The sequence below is a fragment of the Crinia signifera genome, chromosome 8 (genome assembly GCF_055691185.1).
Source record: "Crinia signifera chromosome 8, ASM5569118v1, whole genome shotgun sequence".
Classification (NCBI taxonomy): Eukaryota; Metazoa; Chordata; class Amphibia; order Anura; family Myobatrachidae; genus Crinia; species Crinia signifera.
Window position 1 is genome coordinate 157,193,273 of NC_139224.1, and position 17,635 is coordinate 157,210,907.

The 17,635-nt window shown below is 45.2% G+C and overlaps 2 protein-coding genes across 2 annotated transcripts in view; one reads left to right on the forward strand and one right to left on the reverse strand.

Moving 5' to 3' along the window:
- The window catches only part of BTBD19 (BTB domain containing 19), a gene marked incomplete at its 3' end in the record, with an annotated part of 48,416 nt that extends 30,788 nt beyond the window's left edge, over nucleotides 1-17,628 (forward strand). Inside the window, exons 4-8 of the mRNA XM_083157487.1 lie at nucleotides 12,896-12,955; nucleotides 13,672-13,740; nucleotides 16,955-17,086; nucleotides 17,411-17,536; nucleotides 17,614-17,628. Of these exons, the coding sequence (XP_083013613.1) occupies nucleotides 12,896-12,955; nucleotides 13,672-13,740; nucleotides 16,955-17,086; nucleotides 17,411-17,536; nucleotides 17,614-17,628 (402 nt within the window). The remainder of the gene's footprint in view (nucleotides 1-12,895; nucleotides 12,956-13,671; nucleotides 13,741-16,954; nucleotides 17,087-17,410; nucleotides 17,537-17,613) is intronic.
- On the reverse strand, nucleotides 2,999-6,248 carry LOC146026655 (protein NYNRIN-like). Its single transcript, XM_083157485.1, has 2 exons — nucleotides 3,453-6,248; nucleotides 2,999-3,410 (listed from the first exon to the last, which is right to left on the reverse strand). Exons 1-2 carry the CDS (start codon nucleotides 5,946-5,948, stop codon nucleotides 3,273-3,275), a joined length of 2,634 nt encoding a protein of 877 aa, XP_083013611.1. The 5' UTR covers nucleotides 5,949-6,248; the 3' UTR covers nucleotides 2,999-3,272.
- Nucleotides 17,629-17,635: the final 7 nt, after the last annotated feature.

Sequence of the window (17,635 nt, forward strand, 5' to 3'; positions counted from 1 at the left end):
GACTCCGCTAATATTAACAGCACAACTGTCGCTTCTGCCGGGATAACTGAGGGGAAATTCACTGCACAGCAGAAACCACTTAACTTTCCTGCCAGAAATCCCCCCCTCCCCCCTCATCCGTCTGCTATTCCCAGAGAGTCAGTGCCGGTGATCCTCCTAACGGCCTTCTGTGCACATTATGATTAGTGTTACGAGTGTGATCTGGTGATATCAATACATATTGTGGCAAGATCTTATCTCGTCTGGTGTAGACGGTGGGGGTTTCCATGTGGGAAAAAAAATCCTAGACCAGTGGTTCAGAAAACGTTTTTGAATCCATTATTTCTATAGTATCAGGATTTTATCCACGGTACCCAGTGCTATTTTTCAGCAGGCTCCAGCAGGAACTGAGGCCCTTATTCTAGTTCACTCTTTCTGACAAAATCCTTCTTAGATGGACAAAACCATGTGCACTGCAGGGGGGGCAGATTTAAAATGTGCAGAGAGAATTAGATTTGGGTGAGTCATTTTGTTTCTGTGCAGGGTAAATACTGGCTGCTTTATTTTTACACCGCAATATAGATCTCACTTTGAAGTAAAACCCCACCCAAATCTAATTCTCTCTGCACAAGTTACATCTGCCCCACCTGCAGTGCACATGGTTTTGTCCACCTAAGAAGGATTTTGTCAGAAAGAGTGAACTAGAATGAGGGCCTCAGTTCCTGCTGGAGCCTGCTGAAAAATAGCACTGACGGTAACCCTGGCCAAAAGTTTCTTATTGAGAAATTAAGAACAAAAATATGAAATAAATTGTGTTCATAAGTCATCTTTAGGTGTAATTAAAAAGGGGTTTATTCTGGTTCACTCCTTGATGGAAGATCGATCATGTATCGATGTATCGATTCCTTATATATTCATTACCTTATTTGACCTCAGTGTGAAGACCCCTTAGAGCTCCGTGAGAGTGTAACCTCATATGATATGACCAGTAACGAGGACCACAGATACAAGGTTGAACTCTGATTTAATTATGACAAAAACAACATATTTATACATGCCATACGGCGCTGGTTCAATTACATGATTGGTTAATATTTGGTGCAGAGGTAGGGAAATAACAGCATCTAGGTGGGGTGGCTTATACGTCGCCTTATAGGGGAGTGTGTAATATTCGTTAGTTATGAGAAATCACAGGCTGTACAGTTTCTGAGGAAAGTTACAAAGTACATGAAAGCAGGCGAGTACTGGAAACAAGCCAGAACATAACTTCTTGAGATAAGCAGGAACACAAACTATAAGACAGAGAAACAAGATGGCTGATTAACCCTTCAATCCCCTCTTAGAATCAATGTCCTTTTTAGACAATTTGATTCTTGTAGATGGCATCTTGTTTGGTACGGTGAAATTTGACATATTCACCATAATCTTCTGGTGAGGGAGGGCTTTTGGCGAGATCAGTGTACATAGCAGGTGTTACATTATCCAGGTACTTGGAACCAATCTTCTTGCATATGGGAAAGACACAATATCCTACTATCATAAGTACAATAATTACAATGAGGATAAACATGCCTATTTGTGTTAGTGCGTGTTTCCAATCGTTTAACCATCCAAACCAGCTACTCCAGGGGTCCGTGACACCTGAGTTCTTCTTGAGTTCGATGGATAAATCTTCTAGATGTTTAATAGCTAGGGTAGTTTTCCCATTAGGACCTGTGTTGTCTGGGATATAAGTACAGCATCCATCAACCTTACCTATGTACACACAGGTTCCTCCTTTCTCGGCAAGCATCATATCTAAAGCCATACGATTCTGAAAAGTCATTTGAGAAGTGGCTTCTAACTGTTCAGCAATACCCTTTAAAGCATCTCTAGTATCATTAACAAAGCGCTGCTGATTATAATATATATAATTTATCCAGTCCACGTTCTTATTGATTGTCACTTGGGGAATTAGAGACTCAAAGCCGGCAGCGACTTCATCTCGAGCCTTAAATTCATCTGGAACTCCCCGAGGGACACCAATAGTATCGATATATATGTGTGGATCGAAACTTTCCTTGGGGGCATCTCTCTTAGCTCTAGAGTGTGTGTTTGTGTTGCCTGTGGGAGGAGGTTGAGGAAGGTTGGCTGGGAGGATGTGAATGGGCATGATAATCTTTGCCAGGGCACATTCTCCTTTCCAAGGGCTATTTAGTTTTGTCCTTAATTTCATATCTCCACAGATAAAATAGATATCGCCTAATGATTTCTTCATGGTGGGTATGCTGATATTTCTTCGTTCAGCACAATACCCGTCAGGGAATAATTTCAATTGTATAACATTTTGATCAGTACTATTAGAGAAATAACAAGTGTAATTACCGGGGTAAATAGTTATGGTACTACCAGGGTTGGTATTCTTTGTCATAATGGGGTATTCCTTTTTCCATTGTTCACATTTGGCCTCTTCTACTATGGTATCAGTGTATAAACTAAAAAAGCACTTATCCTGATCGGGAGGTATGCGTATGGGTACAGTACCTAAATGGGGTCTGGACTTTCCACATACATAGCAATCAGTTTGATTAACCTTGCGGGCATTATACTTCATCCATTCTAACCAATAGTTTACGTCAGATAATCCAGTCTCTATGGATATAGTGTCTTCGTAAGTGGGGTTGTTAATGGCTAACATTTCATTAAAAGTAGTGACATGTGGTTTAAAGAATGATGGTGGTGTTTTAGGTTTTACAGTGGCTTTGAGGGCGGCGGTGTATTCTGGGTTATCATACATGTCTTTTAAATGGAATCTTCCCCTTGGGCCCCCGCTTTCTCCTGATTGATATTTACTCATGACATATAGTCCGGCATCGCCGGGGGCCGGGTTTTCTAGGTTAATAATAAATTGGCTATTGCAAGTGCCCCTTTTTCGTAGGGACATACGGGTTAGTAAGGATCGACCATGGGACCATTTCTGGAGGCCAACATCGGGGCGATATCCCCAGTCTTGGCTGCTCTCAAAGACAGGGGTATCTGCTCTAGTGTTCCACCCAACAGCCCCCCATGAGTTGCAAGAATCTCCCCAGTAAGTGCTGGTGACACAGATATACACGTGACTTACTGCGTGTGGTGCGTGGTGGACATTACACAGCCATGGCAGCGGTGGTTCTCCCCGATTCCCGCCTTGATTGTTTGAGCAAGGTACAATATCACAATAAGAAAAAATAAAAGTAGCGACAGTCGTGCTAGAAGAATTATACCAGAAGGTAAAGCGTCCATCATTTTGGGTTATATCAACTTCAGCAAAACAATTATAAAGAACAAGCCCGAGTAAAGTCACTAGGGCTAAGGTGGGGGGAGTCATATCCTGTAGCGTCGTCCTCGGCTTCAGAATGTTGTACCCCTGATTCCTCGTCACCTCCAGCCGGCAGGTCTTCTCCAGGTTGGAGGTCAGAGTCACTGACTCCCGTTAGTACCCCGTCCTGTTGGAGGTCAGGGCTGTCTGCCCCCGTTATCACCTCTCTCGTCCCGTCTGTGTAATTCTCTGGATCAGCGTCGGGATCGGTGTCGATCTGCGGTGGGAGTGGAATTTTCTTCACTCTGGATGCATGGATCCACGTTGGTCCTTCGTCTGTGAGGACAGCCGTCCTGGTGACTGCGACCACTTCCGTCTCTGGTCCGTAGGTGAAGTCTCCAGGGTGCTTGTTTCTCGGCAGTACCTTCACTACGACCTTGTCTCCAACCCTGAATGGGTGAGTGGGTAACTGTGGATGAGAAGGATTCTTAAAGATAACATTTTGCTCTAACTCATTAAGTTTCTCTATTAGGGATCTAACGTACTCTTCTCTTATTACGTCTAGATCTCCCTTAGTTGTAACCAGTGGTTTCTTTGCCCAGGGTGTGGGAAAAGGTCTACCCATTAGTATTTCGAAGGGGGAGTATCCTAGAGTTTTTTGTGGCGTCATTCTTATTTCAGCCAATACAATAGGGAGGATTTGTTTCCATTTAGCGAATGTACCTCCCGTGGCTTTACGTAATTTGTCTTTGACGGTACGGTTCATGCGTTCCACGATACCAGAACTTTGGGGGTGATATGGAATGTGAAACTTCCATTCTATTTGTAAAGCTTTGACCAATTCTGCAGTAATTTTGGCCGTAAAGGCTGAGCCTTTGTCACTATTGATTTGGAGCGGGCATCCCCATCGTGGAATGATTTCACGCGTGAGTATGCGGGCTACGGTTTTTGCGTCTTCTGACTTTGTGGGGTATGCCTCGGGCCATCGTGAGAACATGTCGACAATGACGAGGGCATATTCCTGTTTGCCTGCATTGTTAATGTGTGTAAAGTCTATTTGCAGGTGAGTGAATGGAGTGGTTGGGTATTCTAAGTGTTGGTGTCTTGCTTTGTCTGGGTTATTTGGGTTGTTTCTGAGACATATTATACACCTACTGATGTATTGTTTAATAAGTTCTTTCACATTTGTGATGTAGAAATCGTTTGAGAGGAGTAGGGTGGTTGTGACTATACTATGGTGTCCCACTCCGTGGTAATGTGCTATGAACAGTGAAGCACTGGTTTGGGGAATGCATGGTTTCCCCTCTTTGCAGATTAATCCAGTCCGTGGATTCTTCTGCAAAATTGGATATGTCCAGTCTGAAAGATCAGAGTTAGAGGCAGCCGCCTGTAATTCTGTGAGTAAATAGGTATCATCTAGTGATGGTGGTGAGATGATAGCAAGAATGAGGTTGTAAGTTTCTGTAGTGGCAGCTCGTTTAGCAGCGGCGTCAGCTAAGGTGTTGCCTCTGCTGATGTCGTCTTTTCCTCCAGTGTGAGCTTTACAATGGAGAATGGCGAGTTGTGATGGCAAGGTAATTGCGTGCAACAGGTCAGTGATGAGTTGGGCATGGGATATGCCTTTTCCATCAGCACCTGTGAATCCTCGGCGTTGCCAGATCATACCATGGTCATGGACAACACCGTAGGCGTATTTGGAGTCCGTGTAGATTGTTACAGGTTTGCCTGAATATAGGTGACATGCTCTGGTGAGTGCAATGAGCTCTGCAGCCTGTGCTGATTGTAAGGGAACTGCCTTTGCCTCAAGAGTGATATCAGGAAGCTTAACTACCGCATAGCCTGCTTGGTATGTGTTGTCATTTGGTCGACTGCAAGAACCGTCGACAAAGATCGTGTCAGCGTTCGGGACAGGTATAGTGTACATGTCTGTTCTGGGCGAAGTTTCTGAGTCAATAGTCAATGCACAATCGTGTTGAGGAGGTGCCTCGTCGTCAGGGCCTCTTAGTCCCAAAAGGGCATTGAGTACGGGGACCGGACCTTCAGAATTTGTTGCATATTTAATGGTGAGAGAAGGGTTACTAAGTAGGAGTACTTCATAACCACTGAGTCTTTGAGCTGACATGTGTTGTGTGTGTAGGCCATTGAGAATGGAAAGGACGTTATGTGTGGTATGTAACACAGTAGGGTGTCCTAGTGTTAATGTGGTAGACATCTCAACAACCATTGCACAGGCAGCCAGGGCTCGAAGACAAGCTGGCATTCCTTGCACAGTGACAGGCATTACTTTTGAAAAAAATGCGACAGGGCGCATTTTGCCTCCGTGAAGTTGGGTGAGCACACCCGCCATAGTCGTACATGTGTCCCTTGCAAATAAATGGAATGTTAACAGATAATCCGGGAGGCCGAGCGCGGGACTCTTTACCAACATTTCTCTTAACTTTGCAAATGCAGAAAACATTACATCCGACCATTCTATAACCTTAGGTTTGTCCTTGAGTGTACATTGTCTCAAGATGTTATCATAGTAGGAACAATCAGAAATCCACTGTCTGCAGTAACTTACCATACCCAAGAAAGACAGCATATCCTTCTGGGTAGTTGGGGTGACCAGGCCCAATACAGACTGTATGCGTTGTGGACTGATTTTCCTTTCTCCCTCGGAGAGTACAAAACCCAGATAATTGACATTCATTTTGCACCATTGCAGTTTTGCTTTTGACACCTTGTGTCCACATTCTGATAACCAGTTTAACAATGAAATTCCATCTAACCGGCTGGCCTCCTCGGTGGTACTACAGAGAAGCAGATCATCTGCATACTGTAGCAGGACAGAACCATGGGGGGGGTGCCAGGGAGCCAATGTGGCTTGGAGGACTATGCTATAGACCACTGGAGAGTCAATATAGCCTTGGGGTAAACGACACCAGGTTAATTGTTTACCCTCAAATGAAAAGGCAAATAGTAATTGGGTCTCTGTGTCTATAGGAATGCTAAAAAATGCGTTTTTCAAATTGATGACACTAAAGTGGGTTGCGTTTGCAGGGATTGCTGAGATGAGTGAGTTTACATCTGGCACTATAGGTGCAATAGGGACAATGAGGTCATTTACTTTTCTCAAGTCCTGTACGAACCTGACAGCACCGTCAGCCTTGGCAACGGGGTTGATGGGTGTCGAGTAAGGTGAGATGACGTATCGGAGTATGCCTTGTTCAAGGAATTCTTGTATCATGGGTCTAAGACCTTCTATCTTTTCAGATGAAAGTGTGTACTGTCTACAGAACACTGGCTGTATGTCTGGTTTGAGTTTGGCTTTGTAGGGTGTGCATGGTACGAAACCAGTGTCATAAGGGCCAGTGGCCCAAATTCTATCATCAATTTGATCAAGTGAGCTATCCAGAGTATTTTGTAGTGACACAAAGTGTGGGGAGGTGACTTGGAGCCCACTTCCTTGTGGAGAGGGTGAGATGGAGATGTGGAATTTACTAAACAAGTCACGGCCTAGTAAGTTAACAGGACATTCTGGGATGATCCTGAATTGGTGCATCCCTAAGTGTTTTCCCTTGTCAGAACGTATGATAACTGGGTCAGTCAGGTAAGTGTCTGTAGGTATCCCGTTGATTCCCATTGAAGGAGTAGTCTTTTGCAGTTCACCATCATAGTTAAGAGAACACAAAACACTGGTGGTGGCCCCGCTGTCCACGAGAAAAGACAGTTTTTTATCATCTACATACAATGTGATGAGGGGTGAATCTTCCCAATGAGTAGTGAACTGTGCAAAAGATGGGATACCCTCCTCCGGGCCCCGTCAGTGGGTAGGGTCAGACCAGTCCACTCTGAATCGCACATGGTCTTGAACTGGTGTAGAACCTGATCGGGACAGTCCTTGTTGGGGCCTTTGTGTGTAAGGTTGTTGTGGTTTCTGGGAAGGGAATGGACAGTCCCTAGCCCAGTGTGTGTTTTGGCCACAGTTAAAACAAGTTGTCTGTTTAGGGACTGTGCCAATGTTATTATAATCCCTGTTATATGGTGGTGTACGGAACGGTTGACCTTGAGGGGGCCTGTGAGGTCTCCTGTGGTTGTTCTGTGGGAGTCCCCTATTTGATCCATTGGGTGGGCCCCTATTGTTGTTCTGGAAGTTGTGAGTAGAAGTGACAGGAGTCTTCTTCATGTCAAAACATCCTGCTGATTCTTTTTCATACAAGTGATCACTAAATTGAGTGATGTTGTCAGAGGTCCAGGTAGAGACACTCTGTTTGACAGTGGTGATAATAGATGAGTGTAAGTTATTAATAAATGTGGAGATGAGGAGTGTATCCATTCCAGGGTCTAAACCAGCCTCCTCAGACCAACACTTCTTGAATCTTTTCCAAAATTCAGTGACTGTCTCAGTTGCCTTGTGTTTACAGGCCACTGCGACAGGCAGGGAAGACTTGGTTTTAAATACTTTTGTCATTTCTGTACTTATTTCTTCCCACATGGTTTTTACGCTGTCTGTTTTGTTTAAAGGATAATCCTTAGTGGACATTTTAGCTGGACAGTCGACGATGGTTTTTACGTTTTTCCAATCCCATTTGGAGTTGTGGTCAGTGACGTTGTCAATAATTAATATGATGTCATCATGTGTATAGTTACGGCCTGTACAAGCCTTTTTGAGGTATGCTACAGTGCCAGTGGGACTGACATGAGGTTTGGGACAATGTTTAATTATCTTATTTAATTCCTCAAGGTCCATAGCCTTGATGAGGAGTTGGTCTCCTATGGTCATGAAGGGGGCAAGAAAACGTGAGGCAGAGGCTCCGGAGGCAGAATCATCGTCTCCGGAGGTTCTGTTATCAGTTACTTCTATTTTGGTGATTTTTCTACTGGCCCTACTAATACTACTTAGTGACTGTGGATTTATAATGGAATCATCAGCTGATTTTCTGGTCTTTTGTTGTTGTTTATGTTTAAGCATCTCTGTGGCATCTTTTATTAATTCCTCCAATTCCTCCTCAGTAGGTTCTGTTCTAGGGGTTTCGTCGTCAGTGTCAGATTCTTCTCCTAGTTGTTGGTTTACAGGGGGTATGACGTTATTAACAGGTGATACTTGTCCTGAAGGTATTGTACCAGACCCCGGTACACCAGGATTGGGGGGTGGTGCACTAGGGTATAGAACCTGGTGACTAATGGCCATCAGGTCAGTATCTGTCAATGAGGGATAGACTGGGCTATAAGGGGGTGGTGATAATATTTTAACAACCTTCTTAATTCTCTTCTCCTCTTTGTCATGTAAAGATTTAGATATAAGTTTTATTTGTCTTTGTTTCTTGGTGATTGTGGTGTCATGCCAGAAGGGGGCAATGGTGAGCCATTGTTCACCTCCTGCAGACATGTATTTCATGTCCCAAGACGGATCAGCATCATACCATGGCCAGGCTTGTTTGTCTCCAAGACACAATCCTTTAACCATTTCCATGTAATAGGGGTAATTGCTGCCATCTCTGGGAAATGCATCCTCGCTCCCACAATTTTCAGTCCATCCCGCTAGATTATCTATCCATGAGTTGATTAAAAAATAATTAGTGGGTGAGTTACGGGCTACGTAATCTTTACATGTCTCGTTAGGTAGGGGAGGTGGATATGTTACAGTCATTTTACTTTGTTTTGAACCCATGTTTATTGTGAGTTTGTTTCTGATGTTTCTGTGAAAATAGTTTCCACTTCTTTATCTGTTGTTGGTGACTATAATCTTCACTGAAGTCTAAGAAATATAGTATCTGACTACTTTCAGGTAGTTGGTGAATCTGCTCTATTGATTTGGGACAGATAACTGGATAATTGAAGAGATTAATTGGTATATCCGTCACAAAGAAAGGGTATGGTTGATCAATGTATTTTTGTATAACGTCCGTGCGCAGATGGCAACCTAATACAAGGACCGCCTCTACAACAGTGCCGTTAGAAAAGGACGTGAGTGTAGATTTGAACCTTATAAGTTCACTATTGGCAGATACTAATTTCGGCCAATAATCGTCTCTTTCAGGGTTGTGGTACCAAAGCACTATACTACACTGACAATCTTCACAGGTTCCTATTTGTGGGTGTCTAGGATGTGACATATGTGACTATGATATGAGAGCGTGAAAAATTCAAAGTGTGCAGACCAGGGGCGTCATCACAGAAAGGCAGGTACAACCTGTTGCAGCAGGCTGTGAGGATTGGTCTTTGTCTGCCCACTTTTCAGAATTATGTATTCACTTTAGACATCTCATATAGTTTTAAATGTATAATGATTTTGTTAGTAGGGACCACAGACTGTCTACGTGACAGTGGATAGAGTCTAGTGGTTCTGATTATGAGAACTGTATATGAAGCCTCACGTTGCGTTACTCCAAGAAGGAGAGCATAAAGTCCGCAAGTCTGTTGGCATACAGTAATCAAATGGGACAAGTGGTGAGATTAGTGTGCGTGAACTTACCAGCCGCACGGTTTACAAAGAAATACAGATATCACAAGTGTGTATACTTACCAATCACACAAGGATATTGAAATAAGAAAAACTTATACTTCAAACTAAACATAGTAAGGAAATTTGGCCAATGAAATAGTGGGTGTTCAAAATGAGGTTCTATTTGGATAAAGACCCGTGGTCTCTTCGTACTCCAAGTACGGTATCTGATCCTAGATCAGTGTGTACACAAAACAAAGATAGAAGATATTAACTTCTATGAACTGACATCCGATATCCCCCGGGGATAGAGTCATAGGTTCAGGATCGAGTTTGTCCGTAACCTCACAGCGGTCTCAGAGTAGACTTTTGGAGTCTGCTGACGACCGTGTAGGAATGAACTTCGAATCCCGCGGCCGAGCCCCCACTTGATGGAAGATCGATCATGTATCGATGTATCGATTCCTTATATATTCATTACCTTATTTGACCTCAGTGTGAAGACCCCTTAGAGCTCCGTGAGAGTGTAACCTCATATGATATGACCAGTAACGAGGACCACAGATACAAGGTTGAACTCTGATTTAATTATGACAAAAACAACATATTTATACATGCCATACGGCGCTGGTTCAATTACATGATTGGTTAATATTTGGTGCAGAGGTAGGGAAATAACAGCATCTAGGTGGGGTGGCTTATACGTCGCCTTATAGGGGAGTGTGTAATATTCGTTAGTTATGAGAAATCACAGGCTGTACAGTTTCTGAGGAAAGTTACAAAGTACATGAAAGCAGGCGAGTACTGGAAACAAGCCAGAACATAACTTCTTGAGATAAGCAGGAACACAAACTATAAGACAGAGAAACAAGATGGCTGATTAACCCTTCACTCCTTCTGGCAAATTCCTTCTCAAATGGACAAAACCATGTGCACTGCAGGTGGGGGCAGATGTTACTTGTGCAGAGTGAGTTAGATTTGGGTGGGGTTTTACTTCAAAGTGAGATCTATATTGCAGTGCAAAAATAAAGCAGTCAGTATTTACCCTGCACAGAATTAAATAATTAACCCAAATCTAATTATCTCCTCACATTTTACATCTGCCCCCTGCAGTGCACATGGTTTTGTCCATTTAAGAAGGAATTTGCCAGAAGGAGTGAACCAGAATAACCTCCATAGTCACAGACAAGATATGCTTCTTTTTTGATTGGCAGCTACCAACTCTGGTTTTGACAATTTTACATTGACCATAATTAATTTGAATTGGTCCTGGACCACCAAACCAAGGCACCCCAGGGTGCCACGGCATGCAGATCAGTTTAGAAACCACTGTCCTAGACTGCCCAACAAAGAATGTTTCCCTCTCTATAGGGGCGAGATGTACTAAGCCTTGAAAAGTGAGAAAATGGAGAGTGATAAGCCACCAACCAATCAGCTCCTACCTGTCATTTTTCAAACACAGCCTGTGACATGGCAGGTAGGAGCTGATTGGCTGGTGGTTTATCACTCTCCATTTTCTCACTTTTCAAGCTTAGTACATCTGGCCCTAGGTGAGAGGGGCCTACTGTTCAGCACTCACCATGAGAAGTAATGGTTTCTCCCCAGGCATACACACACACACACACAGGTTCAAGGACTATTTAACCTAATCTTAGTTAGGGGTCCAAAAGTGTGACAGGACTAATGGATGGAGCCTGCCCTTACTCTTCCTCCATAACCCCAGGAACCCTTAAACAGCTTTTACCAATGCCCAAAGTTGTTTAACTACAAACATTTCCCTGGGGTGTTTAACCTATAGGTCATAAACCTTGGACACTTGCCCTCCAACACCATTCCAGTGTTCTTGTCAATATGTATAACTCCTTTCCTCTCTAGTGCAAGGCTGTATATATCTAGCACAAAGTATTGGTTCATAGGTTGATCATCATTTTCAAGCCTGCATTCCACGTCCTACATCTAATGCATAAATTTCAATTAGTTGTACATTGACTCTGCTTTATGTTTCTGTATCATTGAAATGGAGGCAAAATCTTCTTCACTTGTCTGAATCATAGAGGCTGGGCCACACCCAAAAGGCCTTTATATACATTTTGTAGATAGCGGCCAAGACATTACTAGGTCCTATTTCAAGACAAAAACAGAACAACAATAAACCCATGCTTGGTAATATATATCTCTTATCTGTGTTTGTTGCAGTCTAAATGGGCCTACACACTGGGAGATTGCAGAGACGATGCTAGATCGCTCCGAAGGCTCTGCAAGATCGCCCAGCACACAGCGCTGCAAAACGATGTGCGGGCTCAGCAATCTGTCAGGACCAGTGTTCTCCGGTGTGAACACTGGCCCTGACTGGTGGGGCTGTATGGATGGTGTAATGGTTATCATTACTGCCTCACAGCACTGAGGTCATGGGTTCAATTCCCACCATGGCTCTAACTGTGCGGAGTTTGTATATTCTCCCCATACTTGCGTGGGTTTCCTCCGGGTACTCCAGTTTCCACCCACAATCCAAAAATATACTGGTAGGCTAATTGGCTCCCAGCAAATTAACCCTAGAATGTCTGCGTGTGCGTGTACATGTGGTAGGGAATATAGATCGTAAGCTCCACTGGGGCAGGGACTGATGTGAATGTTTAAATAGTCTCTGTACAGCGCTGCGGAATATGTGTGCGCTATATAAGAAACTATATAAATAATGTAATAGATTTATCCAGCATGCTGGCCCGCATCACTATGGCCGTACACACAGAGCGATGTAGGGGCATTATCTAAGCGATCCTGTGATATCGCTTATAAAATGCCCTGAAATTGATCCGTGCGTAGAGCCCATTACCTTACCACTGTTCGCACAAGGAGGAGGCCACTAAGGAGTTTTATCACCATATAAATCTCACTTGACTTGTGTTACACGCACTGCCAGTCTTACGGTAAACCTGTTAAAGCTTTCAGACTTTACCTAACAGGTTTACTGACTAATTACCAGCAGCTGGTGACAGGAAATCTACTGCAGCGGTCACATTGGTAAAGCATGTTCACTCATGTTGGAACATTACTAGCCTCACAGTCTACGCTAGCCTTGGCACTGTGAGGAACTACATGTCCCATCATGCCAAAGGCTAGCAAGGCATGTTTGGCGCTGGCAGCTGGAGAGGGGCGTTATAAGTTGCTGACTGTTCTCTCTGCTCATTACTGTCCCTGTGTTCATATTGCAGATCTGCGTGGCTTTTATCAGCAAGACATTGACCGTGGACATGGTGTGTGAAGCATTACAGGTAATCCCGCGGAGTGGGGTCATCTGCCGGTTCCATTACCTGGGAGATAAGTTTGTTAAATCTACAAAGTCCTGCTTCATACTGGGGGTGACAGGCCCTCAGGGTTATCCCATTGTAGCTGAGCATACAGGGGAGATATGTAGCGTATCCTCATGGTCTGACCCCCTACTGGTTAAGTGGTGTCTGACTCAGGGGTAGATGGGAGGAGAAGTGAGCCAGAGGAGAAGTGGCCCATGGCAACCAATCAGCTGCTCTGTATAATTTATTTATATACACATTATAGATGTTACTTCAGTGCTGATTGGGCCACTTTTACTCTGGCTCACTTCTCCGCCCTTATCACCATAGAATATGGAGCTCCACAAATTCATTCAACAAAGCCACTATTTGTGGAGCTCCATATTCTATGGACATAACATCTTGTGCTCTCTAGATACTTATCAATGTTTTATTATATTTGTTTTTATATTTATGTAGAATAAATTGTAATAATTTTTCAGAAACCGTCTGGTCTACATATTTGTACAGCCAGTGCTGGTACACCCCCTCTTTGTTTCCATATGGGTTTGAAAAATGAAAGGTAGGAGTTGATTGGTCGGTGATAAAGTACCAGCCACTTTATTGCTGGTTTAATAAATGTGCCCCATAGCAGTGTCGCCAAATGCTAATTTCCTGGTGTAATAATTTCTTGGTGTAATTATGTTTTTTGCTTCCAGGCCGCCGTCACTTTCGGACAGACCGACCTGAAGCACAGATGCCTGTCGTTCATTGAGCACCACACTCGGGTGAGTAGTATTAATCAGGGCTATTTTTCAGCAGGCTCCAGCAGGAACTGAGGCCCTTATTCTAGTTCACTCTTTCTGACAAAATATTTCTTAGATGGACAAAACCATGTGCAGTGCAGGTGAGGCAGGTGTAAAACCCCACCCAAATCTAATTATCTCTGCACAAGTAACATCTGCCTCACCTGCAGTGCACATGGTTTTGTCCATCTAACAAATATTTTGTCAGAAAGAGTGAACTAGAATAAGGGCCTCACTGGTAGATTTATTAAACGTCGATCAGGGGAATATGCGCTATCCCCGTGCGTTATAGCAGGGGATAGCGCTTCCCCTGATCTATCACACCCGCCGAGCGTTTACTCTAACGCCGGAGGTGTGGGGCAGGAGGCATAGCGCAGGGGCGATGTTTTGCACTGCGCCCCTGCCTCCTGCCAGATTTATGAACGGTCAGCATCGCTGACCGTTTCGCCGCCTGCAGCTGTCGACTTCGCCAGCTGCAGACGGCGATGCCTATACCTAACAACAGGGACAGCGCTGTCCCTGCTGCTGGGGCTGATCTGCGCTGGGATCTCGCGAGACTAGCGAGATCCCGCGCATGCGCAGTGAGCCGGCCGGGGGGGAAGGAGACGGCGCATCAGTATTAACTGATGCGCTGTCTCCAGGAGGGACATCGCCGGAGGGGGGAGTTAGCGCTCCCCCACTCCGGCGGCAAGATCTTAGTAGATCTTGTCGGTGTCCCCTCCTGCTTCGCCTCGCTAATGAGGTGAAGCAGGAACTGTTATAGCGGCGCGATAGGCGCCGCTTTAATAAATCTACCCCTCAGTTCCTGCTGGAGCCTACTGAAAAATAGCCCTGGTATTAATCATAGTTGCCGACCTTTTGGTTGTTGAGGGCAGCCATCTCAGTGAAGCAGGGGCGGCGGGGCCATCACGGGAGGAAAAAAGGGTTGGTTTGGGGGTGGAGCCATGGATGGACTGCCCTATTGGGGCATGTCTAGAGTGATCGCATCATTTTAGCCCTGCCCCCTGCCGTACAATGCCGGCATTTCAGGCATTGCACGGTGGGGGGCGGGGCTAAAATGCAGTGACCCTCCCGGCCATTCCGGGAGGGTAGGCAACCCTGGTATTGATCCGTCCATCCATCCTCCAGGTTGTATACACCAACTGCACATCCCATGGTCATTGTTCATTGTATGGCACATTTAATGGATGAGATTTGTACAGGTCTGCCCTGAGTTTGTCTGACTTGTGTAGTTTTGCGACTGATGAGTTGTTTATCTCTTTTTGTATGTTTGGAAATCTAATCTGCACAAATGTCAAACAACACAATCTGTCTGATTAGTGGATTATACTGTTTTTACTGGCACAAATCACTGATTTCCCTGCAGGAACTCTGGTCCTGATCTACATGTCGGAATAGATAAGTAGAGGTCAGGGGTCTTCACATCCCCCTTCTCTGCCCTGTAGGCTGTGCTATATCCGTTGGGCTGAGCTGCCCCCCGGTGGCTTTTTTGTCCCCGCTGCTCAGTGCTATTGTCTCTCAGTTACAGGCTGCTGACATCTGCTGTCAGCAGAGCCCTAATGTAATGTAATAACGCCTGTACACGGGTCTAGCATGTAAAAAAGAGTTGCACAGAGGAGAGAGTAAAAACTAGGAGCTGATTGGCTGGTGCCTTATCACGACCACCTTATGACTTCTTCAGGCTGAATACATTTTGCAAAGAAATACAGTAAACTGTGTAGAGCGCTTAATCTGGGCTGTTTACCCAATGTTAGCTGCTGCAAAAAAGGGCTAGTCAAACCCTTTAAAATGTAAGCGAAATTATCTCTTTTTTGAATACATTTTGCCCCTAATACCCCTTCTATAACAAACACATTTCCTGGGATGTTGCTGGGTCAACCCGGTTCAGGGCTCAGTGTGAATGCGTCCTTGAAAAATATCCTGGGTTGGAGCCACGGTAATCCTACATGGGAAATTTGCCAGGTGGCAGTGTAAACGGGCAGCCCTGTTTACATCAATGGGGGAGCCGATACCTCCTGACCGCAGCGTTCTGTGATCAGTATGGAGGGTTGGGAGAAGCGGCATGCAGCCCCCGCTGCTGTCTGCTGTACTATGCAGACCGCAGCGGAGCCAGGGAGGAGGTGAATAAATGCTTGTGTGCAGCATCCATTCACCTCGCAGACTGCGCAAGGATGGAGGCTGGGGCAGCCCGATAGCCTTCCCCAGTGCTGGACTGCCACCAGGGTGTTGTCTGCATCACGGGGCGTCCTTGTTGGTGGATTTCCCAGCGCTTGGAGATGATGTAATCTCCAAGCGCCAGCTCACGACCCGCACCAATGGGGACAGTGGTGTAAATGGGTCAAAAGCTGCTCATCTGCAGCCCATAGATGCCAGTTAGGGCTGACTATAAGGCATGGAGTAATCCAGCTCGCTGCTAATTGCAGCCCAAGCTGCCAGCCTCTTTTCCCAGCTCAGCACACGCTGCTCAGTCCCATGTGCTGAGCTGGGGGGAGAGACAGCTGCTGCCTGTCCTCTCTCTCCCTCTGTGTGTGCAGGATGATCCCGCCCGCCACCCTGCACCCTAAACAATTTTTTTTTTAAGTTTCCCATGGGTGCATGCCCATACACGCACCAGGAGGCATTTTGTGAGAAAAACCCGGGTCTAACCTGTTTACACTGCCACACACCCATGTATTACCCAGGAATAACCCTGCAAAAAACCTGTGTGTAATTCCCGGGGCATAACACCCGGGAATTTCACAAAGACCCTTTCACAAAGAGACGCAACACAAGAAATTACTGCTTGCCCTGGCAAATACCCGGGTTTTTGCGGCAGTGAGAACGGGGTATAAAAAACTTGAGGAGAAGAGGGTCCTGCTCTGAGGAGCTAATCTAGTAGCAAGGGGCGACAGACAGATGACATGAGGTGCAAGCAAGTGGGAGGTGGCCTGATGGCAGAATGTAAGTAGGCAGAGATGATCAAGGCATGAGACAGGGGGTTGGAGAAGCCGCCTCAGGACTAGGTTATGCAGCAGCAGTAGCGTACGCTTCAAAGCTTTGCAAGGCCGGGGAGAGCCCAATTGAGCATGTGTGCATGTTTCACTGATCCACAGTTCTCTGCCGCTGGTTATTATATCCCCGGATGCGCCATGTGAACAGTCCTGTTCAGCATCCAGCCCTGAGACATTTCATAGCCAGTCTTTCCTCATTCTCACAGGAAATCATTAAGACGCAGAGTTTCCGGGAGCTGTCAGACCTGGGAGTTGTGTGCATCCTGCAGAGCGACCGGCTGAATATCGATGAAGTTCCTCTTATCCAGGCCGTGCGGGAATGGGCCCACGTCAGCTCAGTGAGTGTCCTCTTCTGGTGCTGTCCTATCCCCAGACTGGTGCAACAACGCTGTCACCGGTGAAGCATTTAAGAGTCAATAAAAACAAATGTCATTTATTTTCATTTCATTTGGATTTGTACAATGATTCGTCAGTTGTAGAACCATCTAACACTAATGTAATTTTTATCCCTCTGTAACTAAAGTAAATATTTTCTATTTGAGATTTAGCATCATTCCAGAAATTTTTATATTGCTTTACCAATATAAAGTCAGGTTTTTAGAATTCCTCTGTGTGCCGCTTTAAGTTGACGCCCGTTAGATTTTACCCTGTTCCTGTCTCAGGCGGTTCTGGATGTGTCCGTGTCTGTGGTCGCACAGGATGTGGTGCGGGAACTGCGCCTCTGCCTGCTCTCCCCAGACGAACTTACGACTCTTGAGAGAAAGAACACCAAGGATGAGCTTATCCCGGTGAGCCCCGCTACAGATACATTGATGACTTCCAGGCTCTTCCTTACTCTCACTTCCCTGTCTTGTCTATTTATTAGGAGATCCACATTGCCCAAACAT